Source organism: Scyliorhinus torazame, chromosome 6, assembly GCF_047496885.1.
Source record: "Scyliorhinus torazame isolate Kashiwa2021f chromosome 6, sScyTor2.1, whole genome shotgun sequence".
Classification (NCBI taxonomy): Eukaryota; Metazoa; Chordata; class Chondrichthyes; order Carcharhiniformes; family Scyliorhinidae; genus Scyliorhinus; species Scyliorhinus torazame.
In genome coordinates, this window is record NC_092712.1 from 6,905,789 (window position 1) to 6,924,411 (window position 18,623).

The following is an 18,623-nucleotide window of genomic DNA, read 5'->3' on the forward strand; positions in this document are numbered from 1 at the left end:
ACAGCGAGTGGTTAGGATCCGGAATGTTCTGTCTGTGAGTGTGGTGGAGGCAGATTCACACAGCGAGTGGTTAGGATCCGGAATGTTCTGTCTGTGAGTGTGGTGGAGACAGATTCACACAGCGAGTGGTTAGGATCCGGAATGTTCTGTCTGTGAGTGTGGTGGAGGCAGATTCACACAGCGAGTGGTTAGGATCTGGAATGTTCTGTCTGTGAGTGTGGTGGAGGCAGGTTCACACAGCGAGTGGTTAGGATCCGGAATGTTCTGTCTGTGAGTGTGGTGGAGGCAGATTCACACAGCGAGTGGTTAGGATCCGGAATGTTCTGTCTGTGAGTGTGGTGGAGACAGATTCACACAGCGAGTGGTTAGGATCCGGAATGTTCTGTCTGTGAGTGTGGTGGAGGCAGATTCACACAGCGAGTGGTTAGGATCTGGAATGTTCTGTCTGTGAGTGTGGTGGAGGCAGGTTCACACAGCGAGTGGTTAGGATCCGGAATGTTCTGTCTGTGAGTGTGGTGGAGGCAGATTCACACAGCGAGTGGTTAGGATCTGGAATGTACTGTCTGTGAGTGTAGTGGAGACAGGTTCACACAGCGAGTGGTTAGGATCCGGAATGTTCTGTCTGTGAGTGTAGTGGAGACAGATTCACACAGCGAGTGGTTCTGGGTGTTGGAGAGAAGGTGGGATTGCCACTAAGTGAATTGCTGAAAACCATCACAGAAGCGATGGGTGAATGGCCTCCTTCCGATGAGCTTTTGATCAGATTTCTGTCTCTTTAAGTCGCAATTACCACTGCTTCCAATAAGGACCAGGAAGTGAGATCATTGATGCTGATAGTAATTTATTGAAGGTCACAGAATCTCAGAATTTTACATAAACCTCGCACTCGCAGATAGTTAGAATGCCACGGTTCTTCCGCACAATGTTGATGAACCGACCAGTCATTCCGTGACAGTTGAAGATTTTTGTTGCTCCAGCAGCGAGGGATTGAATGGTACCACATCTGGAAGACACAGACATTGTTGTAATAATTAGAAAATTGGATGTAAACAGGAGACAGCTCCCATTGTCTGCACTCCAACTGAGTCAATCTGTCTCCAGGTGATGATGGTGTTGAGATTCAGTCTTGATGAGATTCACAAGTACAATCCTCACCCCTCCCTCCTCCACCTCTTTCTTATTTCATGGGAGACATTTGCCGTACAAACTCATATCCCTTCATATCCCTCACTGATCAAACCACATTTCCACTCACCATGTGTTTGTCCTGCTCCTGTGTCTGTCGACTTTCTCCTGCTGTTTCCTGCCGCTGACTGTGCTCCTTGTTTGCTCAGTAATTGACAATCCCATCAGTATCTTTGCGCTGATGATCCTGGCTTCAATGTTTCGCTTATTTTAATATCTGATTTTTGACTCCTCGCCCCAGGAAGGAGTTGGATTGATTTATATGAAGATCTTTTTTTGGTTGAATGTGTGAAACCGATCCTGTTTTATTGGAATGCAGATTGATATTCAGTCTAGATACTTTCCCAGGCGGCGGTTTATGCATTCAATCAGTGTAGGACCAGCCGGTGTATTGGCTGGCCACCAGGGGTCTTGACTTAATATCCATGGCCTTGACTGACCACCAGGGGCCTTGGCTGACCATCAGGGGCCTTGGCTGACCATCAGGGGCCTTGGCTGACCACCAGGGGTCTTGGCTCACCACCAGGGGTCTTGACTTAATATCCATGGCCTTGACTGACCACCAGGGGCCTTGACTGACCATCAGGGGCCTTGGCTGACCATCAGGGGCCTTGGCTGACCACCAGGGGTCTTGGCTGACCACCAGGGGTCTTGACTTAATATCCATGGCCTTGACTGACCACCAGGGGCCTTGACTGACCACCAGGGGCCTTGGCTGACCATCAGGGGCCTTGGCTGACCATCAGGGGCCTTGGCTGACCATCAGGGGCCTTGACTGACCACCAGGGGCCTTGGCTGACCATCAGGGGCCTTGGCTGACAATCAAGGGCCTTGGCTGCAAATCAGGGACATTGGCTGAATGTCAGGGGCCTTGGCTGACCATCAGAGGCCTTGGTTGACCATCATCATAATAATAATAATGATAACAGTTTCGCTTATTGTCACAAGTAGGCTTCAATGAAGTTACTGAGAAAAGCCCCTATGGGCTTTGGCATTGGGCATCATGGCCATTGGCTGGCTGCCAGGGGCCTTGGCTGAATATTAGGGTCCTTGACTGACCATCAGAGGCCTTGGCCGAACATCATGGGTATTGGTTGGCCGTCAGGGGCCTTGGCAGAATATTAGGAGCCTTGGCTGAATATTAGGAGCCTTGGCTGAATATCATATAGCCTTGGATAAATATTAGGGATTTGGCTGATCATTATGGGCCTTGGCTGAGTATCCGGGCCTTGGCTGACCATCAGGCCTTGGTTAAACAGCAAGGGCCTTGCCCGAAAAGGCCACCTAGGCACCAGGTCGAAGAATTCTGATTCAAGGTGGAGGTTTGACTGGCAGCTCAACAGGCCAATCCAGAGACATGAGAGTGTTACAATCCCAGCTGATGTTAATATTGGACCAATCAGATTCCATTTTTGAAGACATTGTAAATGTAAATTACTGAACAAATTCACAGGAGTCTGCTGGTGAACTTTTCACGCAAAGACCAAAACATTCATTAAAAACAAGAAAAATGACAGACAAGAGATTGGAAAACTCTCAATACAAACACGAGAAAATGATTCCGATGTTTACTATTCTTTCACCCCAGACACTGTGAAAAGCCCCTAGTCGCCACATTCCGGCGCCTGTTCCCGTACCAGCCTCCCCGAACAGGCGCCGGAATGTGGCGACTAGGGGCTTTTCACAGTAACTTCATTTGAAGCCTACTTGTGACAATAAGCGATTTTCATTTCATTTCTAAGCCAGTGAAGAGTTACCACAATCCTGACACAGATTCTTCTCATTCGGAGCTGGCACAATTGGAAAACATTCTCTTCCGGTAAATTCCTGAGCATTCACGTGACATTTTTCACAAAACCAGTATCTCTCCCTGAAACACTCCAACGCACCCTCGAAACACCCTATAGCTTCAACCAGAGAGCAATGAAATTTGTTCCCGAAATTCAGTCTCCCAGTTGCCTTGTAGTATTTCACAAAACCTACATACAGACAAACGTAACAGACTGATCTTTCAGTCAGGAGTCCACCCAGACATCCTGGCACCAAGATTCACAAACAAAACCTAAATGAACTGAACCCATTTTCCCTTTCTTGACACACAACTACACAGATTCAACTGGAAAATTATACGAACAAGCGTGTGGGTCAAAGTTCAGGATACAAATCCGGGAAGTTGGAGAGGAGGCAGGAAGTTGCAGTCGGGAAAGTGAATTGGGTGAAAATCAGAAGCTGGTGCATTTGGTTATTTTTGATGTGATGAGGAGTGATCACAACGTGATTAAATCTCACTGAAAACCATGTTGATTTCAATGGTGTAAAATGAAACACCATGGTTAGGACTTCCTGTCCCTCCCATTGGTCTGACTTTCCAGTGCCCCCCCCCCCCCCCCACCCCACCCCCACCCTCCCAGTATTATTCACCTTCAGCCGGACAGTCTGGAGTTTTGTGGACATTCCGATGTGTATCCACACCGACACTGCATCAGAAAGTTCTCCTGTATCCAATAATTTCACTCGGGGTTGGGGCGGGGGAAGTGGGGGCGGTTGCAAGGCTGCCTGGGGGAGGTGGGGGGTGCGAGGTGGTCTGGGGGGGGGGGGGGGTGCGAGATGGTATGGGGGGTGGGGGGAGATGGGAAGTGTCTTTCCCAGAAATGAGAGAAACCCGAACTTCGCAGGGTGATTTGAATTCCGTGCTGTGTTCAAACAGAGGCAATTTTTAAGAGTGTCGTCCTTTTCCCAAAGTCAGTGGGAATCGGGAAACTCTCCGCTGGTTGGAGTCAGACCCGGCACAAAGGAAGATGGTTGTGGTGGTTGGAGGTCAATCATCTCAGCTCCAGGACATCACTGCAGGAGTTCCTCAGGGTCGTGTCCTCGGCCCAACCATCTTCAGCTGCTTCATCAATGACCTCCCTTCATCAGAAGGTCAGACGTGGGGGTGTTTGCGGATGACTGCACAATGTTCAGCACCATTCGTGACTCCTCAGATAATGAAGCAGACCCTGTCCAAACCAGCAAGACCTGGACAATATCCAGGCTCAGGGCTGACAAGTTGCAAGTTACACTCGCACCACACAAGTGCCAGGCAATGACCATCTCCGACAAGAGAGGATCGAACCACCGCCCCGTGACATTCGATGGCATTACCATCGCTGAATCCCCCACAATCAACATCCTGGGGGTTACCATTGATCAGAAACTGAACTGGACCCAGCCACATTAATACTGTGGCTACCAGGACAGGTCAGAGGCTGGGAATCCTACAGCGAGTAACTCACCTCCTGACCCCCCAAAGCCTGTCCACCATCGACAAGGCACAAGTCAGGAGCGAGGGACCACTCTCCACTTGCCTGGATGAGCAGCTCCAACAACACAAGAAACTCAACACCATCCAGGACAAAGCAGCCGCTTGATTGCTCCCCTTCCACAAACATTCACTCCCTCCCCCACCGACGCACAGTGACAGCCGTGTGTACCATCTACAAGATGCACTGCAGTAACTCACCAAGGCTCCTCAGACAGCACCTTCCAAACCCACGACAACTACCATCCAGAAGGACAAGAGCAGCAGATACCTGGGAACCCCACCACCTGGAGGCTCTCCTCCAAGTCACCCTTCTTCTAAATAATCTCTTAATCTTTTAATTATCTTTATTGTCACAAGTAGGTTTACATTAACACTGCAGTGAAGTTACTGAGAAAAGCCCCTAGTCGCCACATTCCGGCGCCTGTTCGGTACACTGAGGGAGAATTCAGAATGTCCAATTCACCTAACTGTACCAGCCTCCTGGAACAGGTGCCGGAATGTGGCGACGAGGGGCTTTTCACAGTAACTTCATTTGAAGCCTACTTGTGACAATCAGTGATTTTCACAGTATATCTTTCGGGACTTGTGGGAGGAAACCAGAGCACCCGGAGGAAACCCACGCAGACACGGGGAGGATGTGCAGACTCCGCACAGACAGTGACCCAAGCCGGAATCGAACCTGGGACCCTGGAGCTGTGAAGCAACTGTGCTAACCACTGTGCTACCGTGCTGCCGGTAGCACTCACCACCCCGACTTGGAAATACATCGCTGCTCATTCACGGTCTCTGGGACAACATCCTGGAGCTCCCTCCCTAACAGCACAGTGGGTATGCCTACACCTCGGGGACTGCAGCGGTTTAAGAAGGCAGCTCACCCCCACCCTCTGGAGGGCAACAAGGGATGGGCAATAAATGCTGGCCTGACCACCTCCCGTAAATTAATTTTAAAATTCCGATTTCCATATGTGCATCCCTGTTCCTGTGTTGCTCCCGCTGTGAATGGGGATGGATGGGGGGGCTGAGGGGGTGTGAAGGGTGACACCTAGAGGCCTGATCATGAATTGTGGTGGTATTGTGTTATTGTCACTGTCGCTGGATGAGTAATCCCGAGAGCCAGGGTAATGCTCTGGGGACCTGGGTTCCAATCCCACAACTGCAGACGGTGAAATTTGATTTCTTTTAAAAATTGGAATTAAAATTCTGATGATGACCATGAAACCACTGTCGACTGTTGTAAAACCCCACCTGGTTCACTAATTTCCTTCAGGGAAGGAAATCTGCCGTCCTTACCCGGTCTGGCCTACATGGGCAGCACGGTAGCATTGTGGATAGCACAATTGCTTCACAGCTCCAGGGTCCCAGGTTCGATCCCGGCTTGGGTCACTGTCTGTGCGGAGTCTGCACGTCCTCCCCGTGTCTGCGTGGGTTTCCTCCGGGTGCTCCGGTTTCCTCCCACAGTCCAAAGATGTGCAGGTTGGGTGGATTGGCCAATGATAAATTGCCCTTAGTGTCCAAAAATTGCCCTTAGTGTTGGGTGGGGTTACTGGGTTATGGGGCTAGAATGGAGGTGTGGGCTTGGATAGGGTGCTCTTTCCAAGAGCCGGTGCAGACTCGACGGGCCGAATGGCCTCCTTCTGCGCTGTAAATTCTATGAAATGCTCTGTGACTCCAGCAATGTGGTTGACCCCAGCAAAGCCAGTCAGTCCAAGGACAATTAGGGATGGCCATAAATCCTGGCCCTGGTCACAGAAAATAAATATTGTCCCAGGACACACTAAGCATTGGGCAATAGAAGCAAACTCCTGGTTGTAAGGAGTAACTGATGTTACTGAACTTGGAAAATATCTAGAATAATTGCTAGAATGCCTCAGCATTCCCAGGATCTCTCTCATTTCGCATGTTCCTCTGAAATGCCCAGGCTTGCTCATTTTAATCCCATCCTCGCTGTTCATTTTGCCCTCAGTGGCCTGACTGACTGCATCATCTCCTTCCCTCACTTGTCCTTGTACATCCTGTCCCTGTCAAATGTCATAGAATCATAGAATTTACAGTGAAGAAAGAGGCCATTTGGCCCATCGATTCTGCACCGGCCCTTGGAAAGAGCATCCTACTTAAACCCACGCCTCCACCCTATCCCCGGAACACCTAACCTTTTAGGACACCAAGGACAATTTAGCCTGGCCATTCCACCCAACCCAGTGGTTTTCAAACTCTTTTTCCGGGGACCCATTTTTACCAACTAGCCAACCTTAGGAACCCGTACTGGCCGACCTTCGCGACCCACGCCGGCCGACCTTCGCGACCCACGCTGGCCGACCTTCGGGACCCACGCTGGCCGACCTTCGGGAACCTCGCTGGCCGACCTTCGCGACCCACGCCGGCCGACCTTCGCGACCCACGCTGGCCGACCTTCGCGACCCACGCCGGCCGACCTTCGCGACCCACGCTGGCCGACCTTCGGGACCCACGCTGGCCGACCTTCGGGAACCTCGCTGGCCGACCTTCGCGACCCACGCCGGCCGACATTCGCGACCCACGCCGGCCGACCTTCGGAACCCACGCTGGCCGACCTTAAGGACCCACGCTGGCCGACCTTCGGGACCCACGCTGGCCGACTTAGGGGACCCACGCTGGCCGACCTTCGGAACCCACGCCGGCCGACCTTAAGGACCCACGCTGGCCGACCTTCGGGACCCACGCCGGCCGACCTTCCGGATCCACGCTGGCCGACCTTCGGGACCCACGCTGGCCGACTTTGGGGACCCACGCTGGCCGACCTTCGGAACCCACGCCGGCCGACCTTAAGGACCCACGCTGGCTGACCTTCGGGACCCACGCTGGACGACCTTCGGGACCCACGCTGGCCGACCTTCGGAACCCACGCCGGCCGACCTTCCGGATCCGTACTGGCCGACCTTCAGGACCCACGCTGGCCGACCTTCGGGACCCACGCTGGCCGACCTTAAGGACCCACGCTGGCCGACCTTCGGGACCTACGCTGGCCGACCTTCGGGACCCACGCCGGCCGACCTTCGGGACCCACGCTGGCCGACCTTCGGGACCCACGCCGGCCGACCTTCGGGACCCACGCCGGCCGACCTTCGGGACCCACGCTGGCCGACCTTAAGGACCCACGCTGGCCGACCTTCGGGACCCACGCTGGCCGACCTTCGGGACCCACGCTGGCCGACCTTCGGGACTCACGCTGGCCGACCTTCGGGACCCACGCTGGCCGACCACCGGGACCCACGCCGGCCGACCTTCGGGACCCATGCTGGCCGACCTTAAGGACCCACGCTGGCCGACCTTCGGGACCCACGCTGGCCGACCTTCGGGACACACGCTGGCCGACCTTCGGGACCCACGCCGGCCGACCTTCGGGACTCACGCTGGCCGACCTTCGGGACCCACGCTGGCCGACATTCGGGACACACGCCGGCCGACCTTCGGGACTCACGCTGGCCGACCTTCGGGACCCACGCTGGCCGACTTTTGGGACCCACGCTGGCCGACCTTCGGGACCCACGCTGGCCGACCTTCGGGACCCAAGCCGGCCGACCTTCGGGACCCACGCCGGCCGACCTTCGGGACCCACGCTGGCCGACCTTCGGGACCCACGCCGGCCGACCTTCGGGACCCACGCTGGCCGACATTCGCGGCCCACGCCGGCCGACCTTCGGGACCCATGCTGGCCGACTTTTGGGACCCACGCTGGCTGACCTTCGGGACCCACGCTGGCCGACCTTCGGGACCCTCGCTGGCCGACCTTCGGGACCCACGCCGGCCGACCTTCGGGACCCAAGCCGGCCGACCTTCGGGACCCACGCCGGCCGACCTTCGGGACCCTCGCTGGCCGACCTTCGGGACCCACGCCGGCCGACCTTCGGGACCCAAGCCGGCCGACCTTCGGGACCCACGCCGGCCGACCTTCGGGACCCTCGCTGGCCGACCTTCGGGACCCACGCCGGCCGACCTTCGGGACCCAAGCCGGCCGACCTTCGGGACCCACGCCGGCCGACCTTCGGGACCCTCGCTGGCCGACCTTCGGGACCCACGCCGGCCGACCTTCGGGACCCACGCCGGCCGACCTTCGGGACCCACGCCGGCCGACCTTCGGGACCCACGCCGGCCGACCTTCGGGACCCAAGCCGGCCGACCTTCGGGACACACGCCGGCCGACCTTCGGGACCCACGCTGGCCGACTTTTGGGACCCACGCTGGCTGACCTTCGGGACCCACGCAGGCCGAACTTCGGGACCCACGCTGGCCGACCTTCGGGACCCTCGCTGGCCGACCTTCGGGACCCACGCTGGCCGACCTTCGGGACCCACGCCGGCCGAACTTCGGGACTCACGCAGGCCGACCTTCGGGACCCACGCTGGCCGACCTTCGCGGCCCACGCTGGCCGACCTTCGGGACCCACGCTAGCCGACCTTCGCGGCCCACGCTGGCCGACATTCGGGACCCACGCTGGCCGACCTTCGGGACCCACGCTGGCCGACCCTCGGGACCCACGCTGGCCGACCTTCGGGACCCAGGCCGGCCGACCTTCGGGACCCACGCCGGCCGACATTCGGGACCCACGCAGGCCGACCCTCGGGACCCAACCCGACCGACCTTCGGGACCCACGCCGGCCGACCTTCGGGACTCACGCTGGCCGAACTTCGGGACCCACGCTGGCCGACATTCGGGACCCACGCTGGCCGACCCTCGGGACCCAACCCGGCCGACCTTCGGGACCCACGCCGGCCGACCTTCGCGACCCACGCCGGCCGACCTTCGGGACCCACGCCGGCCGACCTTCGGGACCCACGCCGGCCGACCTTCGGGACCCACGCTGGCCGACCTTCGGGACTCACGCTGGCCGACCTTCGGGACTCACGCTGGCCGACCTTCGGGACTCACGCTGGCCGACCTTCGGGACCCACGCTGGCCGACCTTCGGGACCCACGCTGGCCGACCTTCGGGACCCACGCTGGCCGACCTTCGGGACCCAAGCTGGCCGACATTCGGGACCCACGCTGGCCGACCTTCGGGACCCACGCCGGCCGACCTTCGGGACCCACGCTGGCCGACCTTCGGGACCCAAGCTGGCCGACATTCGGGACCCACGCCGGCCGACCTTCGGGACCCACGCTGGCCGACCTTCGGGACCCATGCTGGCCGACCTTCGGGACCCACGCTGGCCGACCTTCGGGACTCACGCTGGCCGACATTCGGGACTCACGCCGGCCGACCTTCACGACCCACGCTGGCTGACATTCGGGACTCACGCTGGCCGACATTCGGGACTCACGCTGGCCGACCTTCGGGACCCACGCTGGCCGACCTTCGGGACCCACGCTGGCCGACCTTCGGGACCCATGCTGGCCGACATTCGGGACCCACGCCGGCCGACCTTCGGGACCCACGCTGGCCGACCTTCGGGACCCACGCTGGCCGACCTTCGGGACCCAACCCGGCCGACCTTCGGGACCCACGCTGGCCGACCTTCGGGACCCATGCTGGCCGACCTTCGGGACCCACGCTGGCCGACATTCGGGACTCACGCTGGCCGACATTCGGGACTCACGCTGGCCGACATTCGGGACTCACGCTGGCCGACCTTCGGGACCCACGCTGGCCGACATTCGGGACTCACGCTGGCCGACATTTGGGACCCACGCTGGCCGACCTTCGGGACCCACGCTGGCCGACATTCGGGACTCACGCTGGCCGACATTCGGGATACACGCTGGCCGACATTCGGGATTCACGCTGGCCGACCTTCGGGACTCACGCTGGCCGACATTCGGGACTCACGCTGGCCGACATTTGGGACTCACGCTGGCCGACATTCGGGATACACGCTGGCCGACATTCGGGACTCACGCTGGCCGACCTTCGGGACTCACGCTGGCCGACCTTCGGGACCCACGCTGGCCGACATTCGGGACTCACGCTGGCCGACCTTCGCGACACACGCTGGCCGACATTCGGGATACACGCTGGCCGACATTCGGGACTCACGCTGGCCGACCTTCGGGACTCACGCTGGCCGACATTCGGGACTCACGCTGGCCGACATTCGGGACTCACGCTGGCCGACATTCGGGACTCACGCTGGCCGACATTCGGGATACACGCTGGCCGACATTCGGGACTCACGCTGGCCGACCTTCGGGACTCACGCTGGCCGACATTCGGGACTCACGCTGGCCGACATTTGGGACTCACGCTGGCCGACATTCGGGATACACGCTGGCCGACATTCGGGACTCACGCTGGCCGACCTTCGGGACTCACGCTGGCCGACCTTCGGGACCCACGCTGGCCGACATTCGGGACTCACGCTGGCCGACATTCGGGATACACGCTGGCCGACATTCGGGACTCACGCTGGCCGACCTTCGGGACCCACGCTGGCCGACCTTCGGGACCCACGCTGGCCGACATTCGGGACTCACGCTGGCCGACATTCGGGACTCACGCTGGCCGACATTCGGGACTCACGCTGGCCGACCTTAGGGACCCACGCTGGCCGACCTTCGCGACCCACGCTGGCCGACCTTCGGGACCCACGCTGGCCGACCTTCGGGACCCATGCTGGCCGACATTCGGGACTCACGCTGGCCGACATTCGGGACTCACGCTGGCCGACATTCGCGACCCACGCTGGCCGACCTTCGCGACCCACGCTGGCCGACCTTCGGGACCCACGCTGGCCGACCTTCGGGACCCATGCTGGCCGACATTCGGGACTCACGCTGGCCGACCTTCGGGACCCACGCTGGCCGACATTCGGGACTCACGCTGGCCGACATTCGGGACTCACGCTGGCCGACCTTCGCGACCCACGCTGGCCGACCTTCGGGACCCACGCTGGCCGACCTTCCGGGCCCTCGATGGCCGACCTTCGGAACTCACGCTGGCCGACCTTCGGGACCCACGCTGGCCGACCTTCGGGACCCACGCTGGCCGACCTTCGGGACCCACGCTGGCCGACCTTCGGGACCCACGCTGGCCGACATTCGGGACCCATGCTGGCCGACCTTCGGGACCCACGCTGGCCGACCTTCGGGACCCACGCTGGCCGACCTTCGGGACCCACGCTGGCCGACATTCGGGACCCATGCTGGCCGACCTTCGGGACCCACGCTGGCCGACCTTCGGGACCCACGCCGGCCGACATTCGGGACCCACGCCGGCCGACCTTCGGGACCCACGCCGGCCGACATTCGGGACTCACGCCGGCCGACCTTCGGGACCCACGCCGGCCGACATTCGGGACTCACGCCGGCCGACATTCGGGACCCACGCTGGCCGACCTTCGGGACTCACGCTGGCCGACCTTCGGGACCCACGCTAGCCGACATTCGGGACCCACGCTGGCCGACCTTCGGGACCCACGCTGGCCGACCTTCGGGACTCACGCTGGCCGACCTTCGGGACCCACGCTGGCCGACCTTCGGGACCCACGCTAGCCGACATTCGGGACCCACGCCGGCCGACCTTCGGGACCCACGCTGGCCGACCTTCGGGACCCACGCTGGCCGACCTTCAGGACCCACGCTAGCCAACATTCGGGACCCACGCTGGCCGACCTTCGGGACCCACCATTTTCTCCTGCTTGTTTGCTGCTGACAAAATGGAGGAATCACAATCGCGCCCAGAGCAGGTCATGGTGACGTTTGGGGGCCGTGACCTGCTCTCTGCCTCCCTCAGGCAGGGAGATGACATAGGAATTTTAAAACAATCTCCTGCGTTTCCGATTGCTCAGATTCGCGGTCTTCAGTCGCAGCAGCCGGCTTTTATATTCAACTTTTATTTATTTTCTGTAAATTGTAAAAATTATGTTCCACGGCACGTTTAATCAAAGAGACCAAAGCCCGTGTCATCGTCAGACTCTCCAGACTCTTCCTGGTTCTCCTCGTTGTTTTTCTCTTCCGCAGCAACAGGGGCAGCGGTGGAAACAACTCCTGCAGCAGCTGGGGCTCGAAGACCAGCGCCAACGGTGCCAACATCGACTGACGTCAATGTGAGCCAGCGCCTTGGCAGACAGACCAGGCCAGAAAGGCTCAATGGTCACACCAGCTGCTTTAATCAGGGCATTGAGTTTGATTTCGGTGACAGTGACCTCGTCGCCGTGCAGGACGAGCGCGCCGTAGATACAGGCGAGGTCCGGGGTGGAGGCCATGGCGCTGGATCTCTGCGGGTGGGTCCCATGGTGCTCGTCGCCAGGGGAAACCGGCCTTAGATTCGTTCAGTAGAACCGAGCACCAGGCAAACCGGGCAGAGCGAGCAGCAGCCGGCTTTTAACTATACCGGCTTCCAGCGGCCTTTTCACACATAAAGAAATTGTGGCCACACTGCGCATGCGCGCCCGCTCAGCGGCTCGCTGACTGGGAGTATCTGGTACAAGAACTAATAAATGCTGTCAACACTGTTACAAAGTGAATGGTAGACCCCTCAGGAGTATTGACCGTCCGAGAGACCTAGGAGTACAGGTCCACAGGTCACTGAAAGGGGCAACACAGGTGGAGAAGGTAGTCAAGAAGGCATACGGCATGCTTGCCTTCATTGGCCGGGGCATTGAGTATAAGAATTGGCAAGTCATGTTGCAGCTGTATAGAACCTTAGTTAGGCCACACTTGGAGTATAGTGTTCAATTCTGGTCGCCACACTACCAGAAGGATGTGGAGGCTTTAGAGAGGGTGCAGAAGAGATTTACCAGAATGTTGCCTGGTATGGAGGGCATTAGCTATGAGGAGCGGTTGAATAAACTCGGTTTGTTCTCACTGGAACGACGGAGGTTGAGGGGCGACCTGATAGAGGTCTACAAAATTATGAGGGGCATAGACAGAGTGGATAGTCAGAGGCTTTTCCCCGGGGTAGAGGGGTCAATTACTAGGGGGCATAGGTTTAAGGTGAGAGGGGCAAGGTTTAGAGTAGATGTACGAGGCAAGTTTTTTACACAGAGGGTAGTGGGTGCCTGGAACTCGCTACCGGAGGAGGTGGTGGAAGCAGGGACGATAGTGACATTTGAGGGGCATCTTGACAAATACATGAATAGGATGGGAATAGAGGGATACGGACCCAGGAAGTGTAGAAGATTGTAGTTTAGTCGGGCAGCATGGTCGGCACGGGCTTGGAGGGCCGAAGGGCCTGTTCCTGTGCTGTACATTTCTTTGTTCTTTGTTCTAATACTCAGCAAGCTGCCTTTGTGGAGAGAAACATCCAGGGGGATTCCCCCCCCGCACAGTGAGTGGGAACCACCCCCCTGCAGTGACCCCCCACAGTGAGTGGGATCTCTCCCCCCCGCAGTAAGGGGATTCCCCCTCTCCCCCCGCAGTGACCCCCCCACAGTGAGTGAGATCTCCCCCCCCGCAGTAAGGGGATTCCCCCCCTCCCCCGCAGTGACCCCCCCGCAGTGAGTGGGATCTCCCCACCCCCCCCCGCAGTAAGGGGATTCCTCCCTCCCCTCGCAGTGACCCCCCCCGCAGTAAGTGGGATCTCCCCCTCCCCCGCAGTGACCCCCCCGCAGTGAGTGGGATCTCCCCCCCCCCGCAGTAAGGGGATTCACCCCCCTGCAGTGACCCCCCCGCAGTGAGTGGGATCTCCCCCCCCCCCGCAGTGACCCCCCCCCGCAGTGAGTGGGATCTCCCCCCCCCACAGTGACCCCCCCGCAGTGAGTGGGATCTCCCCCCCCCCGCAGTAAGGGGATTCCCCCCCCTGCAGTGACCCCCCCGCAGTGAGTGGGATCTCCCCCCCCCCCGCAGTGACCCCCCCCCGCAGTGAGTGGGATCTCCCCCCCGCAGTAAGGGGATTCCCCCCCCCCCCGCAGTGACCCCCCTGCAGTGAGTGGGATCTCCCCCCCCGCAGTAAGGGGATTCCCCCCTCCCCCCGCAGTGACCCCACCCGCAGTGAGTGGGATCTCCTCCCCCCCACAGTAAGGGGATTCCCCCCCCCCCCGCAGTGACCCCCCTGCAGTGAGTGTTGCAGTACCAGAGGACTCCCGCCATTGGCTGGCATTGCCCATTCTTTGGGCTCTCCGCCGCCTGGGAACCGTGAGGCCGGAATTCCCACCAATGGGAATGGCTGCACCAACCCCCCGAGTCTTAACAACCTGCTGCGAATATCCAGCACATCTTGATTTTATTTCAGATTTCCAGTGACCCCAGTATTTCATATTTGTAAGAATGACTGGAATATTTACATTGGGTTGTCGTTGCCATGGTTATGGAAGGAAGTGCCAACACGGACCTCTGCATCATTCAAACGCTCCGCACAGCAGTCCTGCCTGTTGGTGATCTTGACGGACAAAATGGCTTCTTCTCGGAATAGATCGAGACTCCACCAGGGCTTGTCATCTGTGTTGGTGTGAGTGCACGACCAGTTCTTGTAAAACGCATTGAGGTTCCCATCTATTGCTCTGTTTGCTTGCCCACCCCAGTTGGTACTGGACTGTGAGGCATTCCCTCGGAGAGCCACATTGCCTGGAAGTAGAAACAGACCCTGTCAATGATTCCTTCCTGCTGTACTTGTCCTCAGGGGAATAGAACACATGGAATGTGACAACAATGAGTTTAGAAGGTGTAACAAAGAACAAAGAAATGTACAGCACAGGAACAGGCCCTTCGGCCCTCCAAGCCCGTGCCGACCATGCTGCCCGACTAAACTACAATCTTCTACACTTACTGGGTCCGTATCCTTCTATTCCCATCCTATTCATGTATTTGTCAAGATGCCCCTTAAATGTCACTATCGTCCCTGCTTCCACCAACTCCTCCGGTAGCGAGTTCCAGGCACCCACTACCCTCTGCGTAAAAAACTTGCCTCGTACATCTACTCTAAACCTTGCCCCTCTCACCTTAAACCTATGCCCCCTAGTAATTGACCCCTCTACCCCGGGGAAAAGCCTCTGACTATCCACTCTGTCTATGCCCCTCATAATTTTGTTGACCTCTATCAGGTCGCCCCTCAACCTCCTTCGTTCCAGTGAGAACAAACCGAGTTTATTCAACCGCTCCTCATAGCTATTGCCCTCCATACCAGGCAACATCCTGGTAAATCTCTTCTGCACCCTCTCTAAAGCCTCCACATCCTTCTGGTAGTGTGGCGACCAGAATTGAACACTATACTCCAAGTGTGGCCTAACTAAGGTTCTATACAGCTGCAACATGACTTGCCACTTCTTATACTCAATGCTCCGTCCAATGAAGGCAAGCATGCCGTATGCCTTCTTGACTACCTTCTCCACCTGTGTTGCCCCTTTCAGTGACCTGTGGACCTGTACACCTAGATCTCTTTGACTTTCAAAACTCTTGAGGGTTCTTCCATTCACTGTATATTCCCTACCTGCATTAGACCTTCCAAAATGCATTACCTCACATTTGTCCGAATTGAACTCCATCTGCCATCTCTCCGCCCAAGTCTCCAAACGATCTATATTCTGCTGTATCCTCTGACACTCCTCATCGCTATCCGCAATTCCACCAACCTTTGTGTCGTCCGCAAACTTACTAATCAGACCAGTTATATATTTCTCCAAATCATTTTTGATACTTTAAACAGCAGAGGTCCCAACACTGATCCCTGTGGAACACCACTGGTCACAGCTCTCCAATCAGAAAAGCATCCTTCCATTGCTCCTCTCTGCCTTCTATGACCTAGCCAGTTCTGTATCCACCTTGCCAGCTCACCCCTGATCCCGTGTGACTTCACCTTTTGTACTAGTCTACCATGAGGGACCTTGTCAAAGGCCTTACTGAAGTCCATATAGACAACATCTACTGCCCTACCTGCATCAATCATCTTTGTGACCTCTTCGAAAAACTCTATCAAGTTAGTGGTGACACGACCTCCCCTTCACAAAACCACGCTGCCTCTCGCTAATATGTCCATTTGCTTCCAAATGGGAGCAGATCCTGTCTCGAAAGAATTCTCTCCAGTAATTTCCCTACCACTGACGTAAAGCTCACCGGCCTATAGTTCCCTGGATTATCCTTGCTACCCTTCTTAAACAAAGGAACAACATTGGCTATTCTCCAGTCCTCCGGGACATCACCTGAAGACAGTGAGGATCCAAAGATTTCTGTCAAGGCCTCAGCAATTTCCTCTCCAGCCTCCTTCAGTATTCTGGGGTAGATCCCATCAGGCCCTGGGGACTTATCTACCTTAATATTTTTCAAGACGCCCAATACCTCGTCTTTTTGGATCTCAATGTGACCCAGGCTATCTACACACCCTTCTCCAGACTCAGCATCCACCAATTCCTTCTCTTTGGTGAATACTGATGCAAAGTATTCATTTAGTACCTCGCCCATTTCCTCTGGCTCCACACATAGATTCCCTTGCCTATCCTTCAGTGGGCCAACCCTTTCCCTGGCTACCCTCTTGCTTTTTATGTACGTGTAAAAAGCCTTGGGATTTTCCTGAACCCTATTTGCCAATGACTTTTCGTGACCCCTTCTCGCCCTCCTGACTCCTTGCCTAAGTATTGTCCCACTTCCCTTATATTCCTCACGGGCTTCGTCTGTTCCCAGCCTTCTCACTCTCACGTTGTTATATAATTCCAAAAGCATTTGCATCTGTTCAGTCTGATTTCCCCTCCTCCTACAACATTAATTGTTGGAGGCCATGGATGATATCCTATTGACTGTGAGTTGCAAAGTATTCTTCTCAACGGAGGGCTAACTGCACATCACACTGGAAAGTATGAACAAGATGACATCATTCGGCACTAAGCTTGTTGTGCCATCCAAATGGTTAATGGCTATTCTGTACATCAACCCCACTCGCTAATCAATAATCTACCAGCTCGGCCTTAGCAACAGTCAAAGATTCTGCTGCACTGCCCTTTGAGGGAGAAAGTTCCAGAGACTCACCACCCCCCCCCCCCCCCCCCGAGAGAAAAGATTTCTCCTCATCTCTGTTTTAAATGGGTGCCCCCTTAATTTTAAACACTGACCCCCGAGTTCTAGATTCTCCCACACGAGGAAACATCCTCTCCACCCCCACCCCGTCAACACCCCTCAGCATCGGAAAGGTTTCGATCAAGTTGTCTCCTCATTCTGCTCAACTCCAGTGGATACGAACCCAGACTCTCCAACCTTTCTGTCAAAATCTGCACAGGGCATATGGGGTGTGAATGATTGTTTTCCCCATGTCCCTTGCGGAATACAAGCTCCCTCATGAAGGGGTTCGGGGAAACTCAATCTACGCTCTATATAAGGTCGGCAAGTTCAGCACCGACCTGTGAAGACTCGGTTGGGAACCCCCGGGAGCTGTGTGTTTAACCTTGTAAATAAACCTGGAATTCACCTGACCCACAACCTTTACTAGATTGTGGTATGGGGAGCACACGGCCAACTCTACAGGTGTGGGACAGCAGAAATGGATAGGTATTTTTTAAAGCAAAACAATGTTTATTCTATTAACTCAAGTTAACCTTTTAAAAACATACAGTGAACATCTTAGCAACCATCAATTCAAATACAACCCCCAAAGAATACAACACTACGTAATCCTTAAGTTGTCCTTTTAACATCCAGAAGACTTTAAAAAAACCTTTAAACAGAAGCACATCAGGTTAAAGTCACTACTGAGAGCAGTTATTAGTTTTAAATCACCAAAGGACCGATTTACAGTTTTTAGATTACAGAGAGAACAACTAATACCCCTTCTGGCTGTGACTGCAGCTATCCAGCTCTGAAAACGAAACTAAAACACACCCTGCAGCAAACAGCCTGAAACGAAAGTAAAAAGCCAACAGACAGCCCAGCTCCACCCACTCTCTGACATCACTGCAGTAATAAACACCCATTTCTTAAAGGTACTCTCACTAGAGATATTTATATATACGCCCATTTATAAACACCCATTTCTTAAAGGTACTCTCACATGACACCTTCTTTAAATGAGGAAAGCACTTAACCCTCTTTGTCCCCTATTCCTCCATATCCTGATCTCTGTTTTGAATTATTCCAGTCTGACTTTCACCCTGCTCACATCATTCATAAAGTGATAAACAAAACCATTTGCAATTGTGTTTTATCGCTGCTTAATCTTTGACTGGTATTTCACACAATCATTTTCCAAGGGATTTTCTTATGAGGAGAGGTTGAGTAAGTTGGGTCTGTCCTCATTGGAGTT

General features: G+C 56.2%; 1 protein-coding gene across 1 annotated transcript in view; it reads right to left on the reverse strand.

Moving 5' to 3' along the window:
- Positions 1-859: 859 nt before the first annotated feature.
- The window catches only part of LOC140424657 (fucolectin-like), a 56,273-nt gene continuing 38,509 nt past the window's right edge, over positions 860-18,623 (reverse strand). Inside the window, exons 4-5 of the mRNA XM_072507902.1 lie at positions 14,686-14,965; positions 860-1,003 (exon numbers count right to left, since the gene is read on the reverse strand). Of these exons, the coding sequence (XP_072364003.1) occupies positions 862-1,003; positions 14,686-14,965 (422 nt within the window). The 3' untranslated portion in view covers positions 860-861. The remainder of the gene's footprint in view (positions 1,004-14,685; positions 14,966-18,623) is intronic.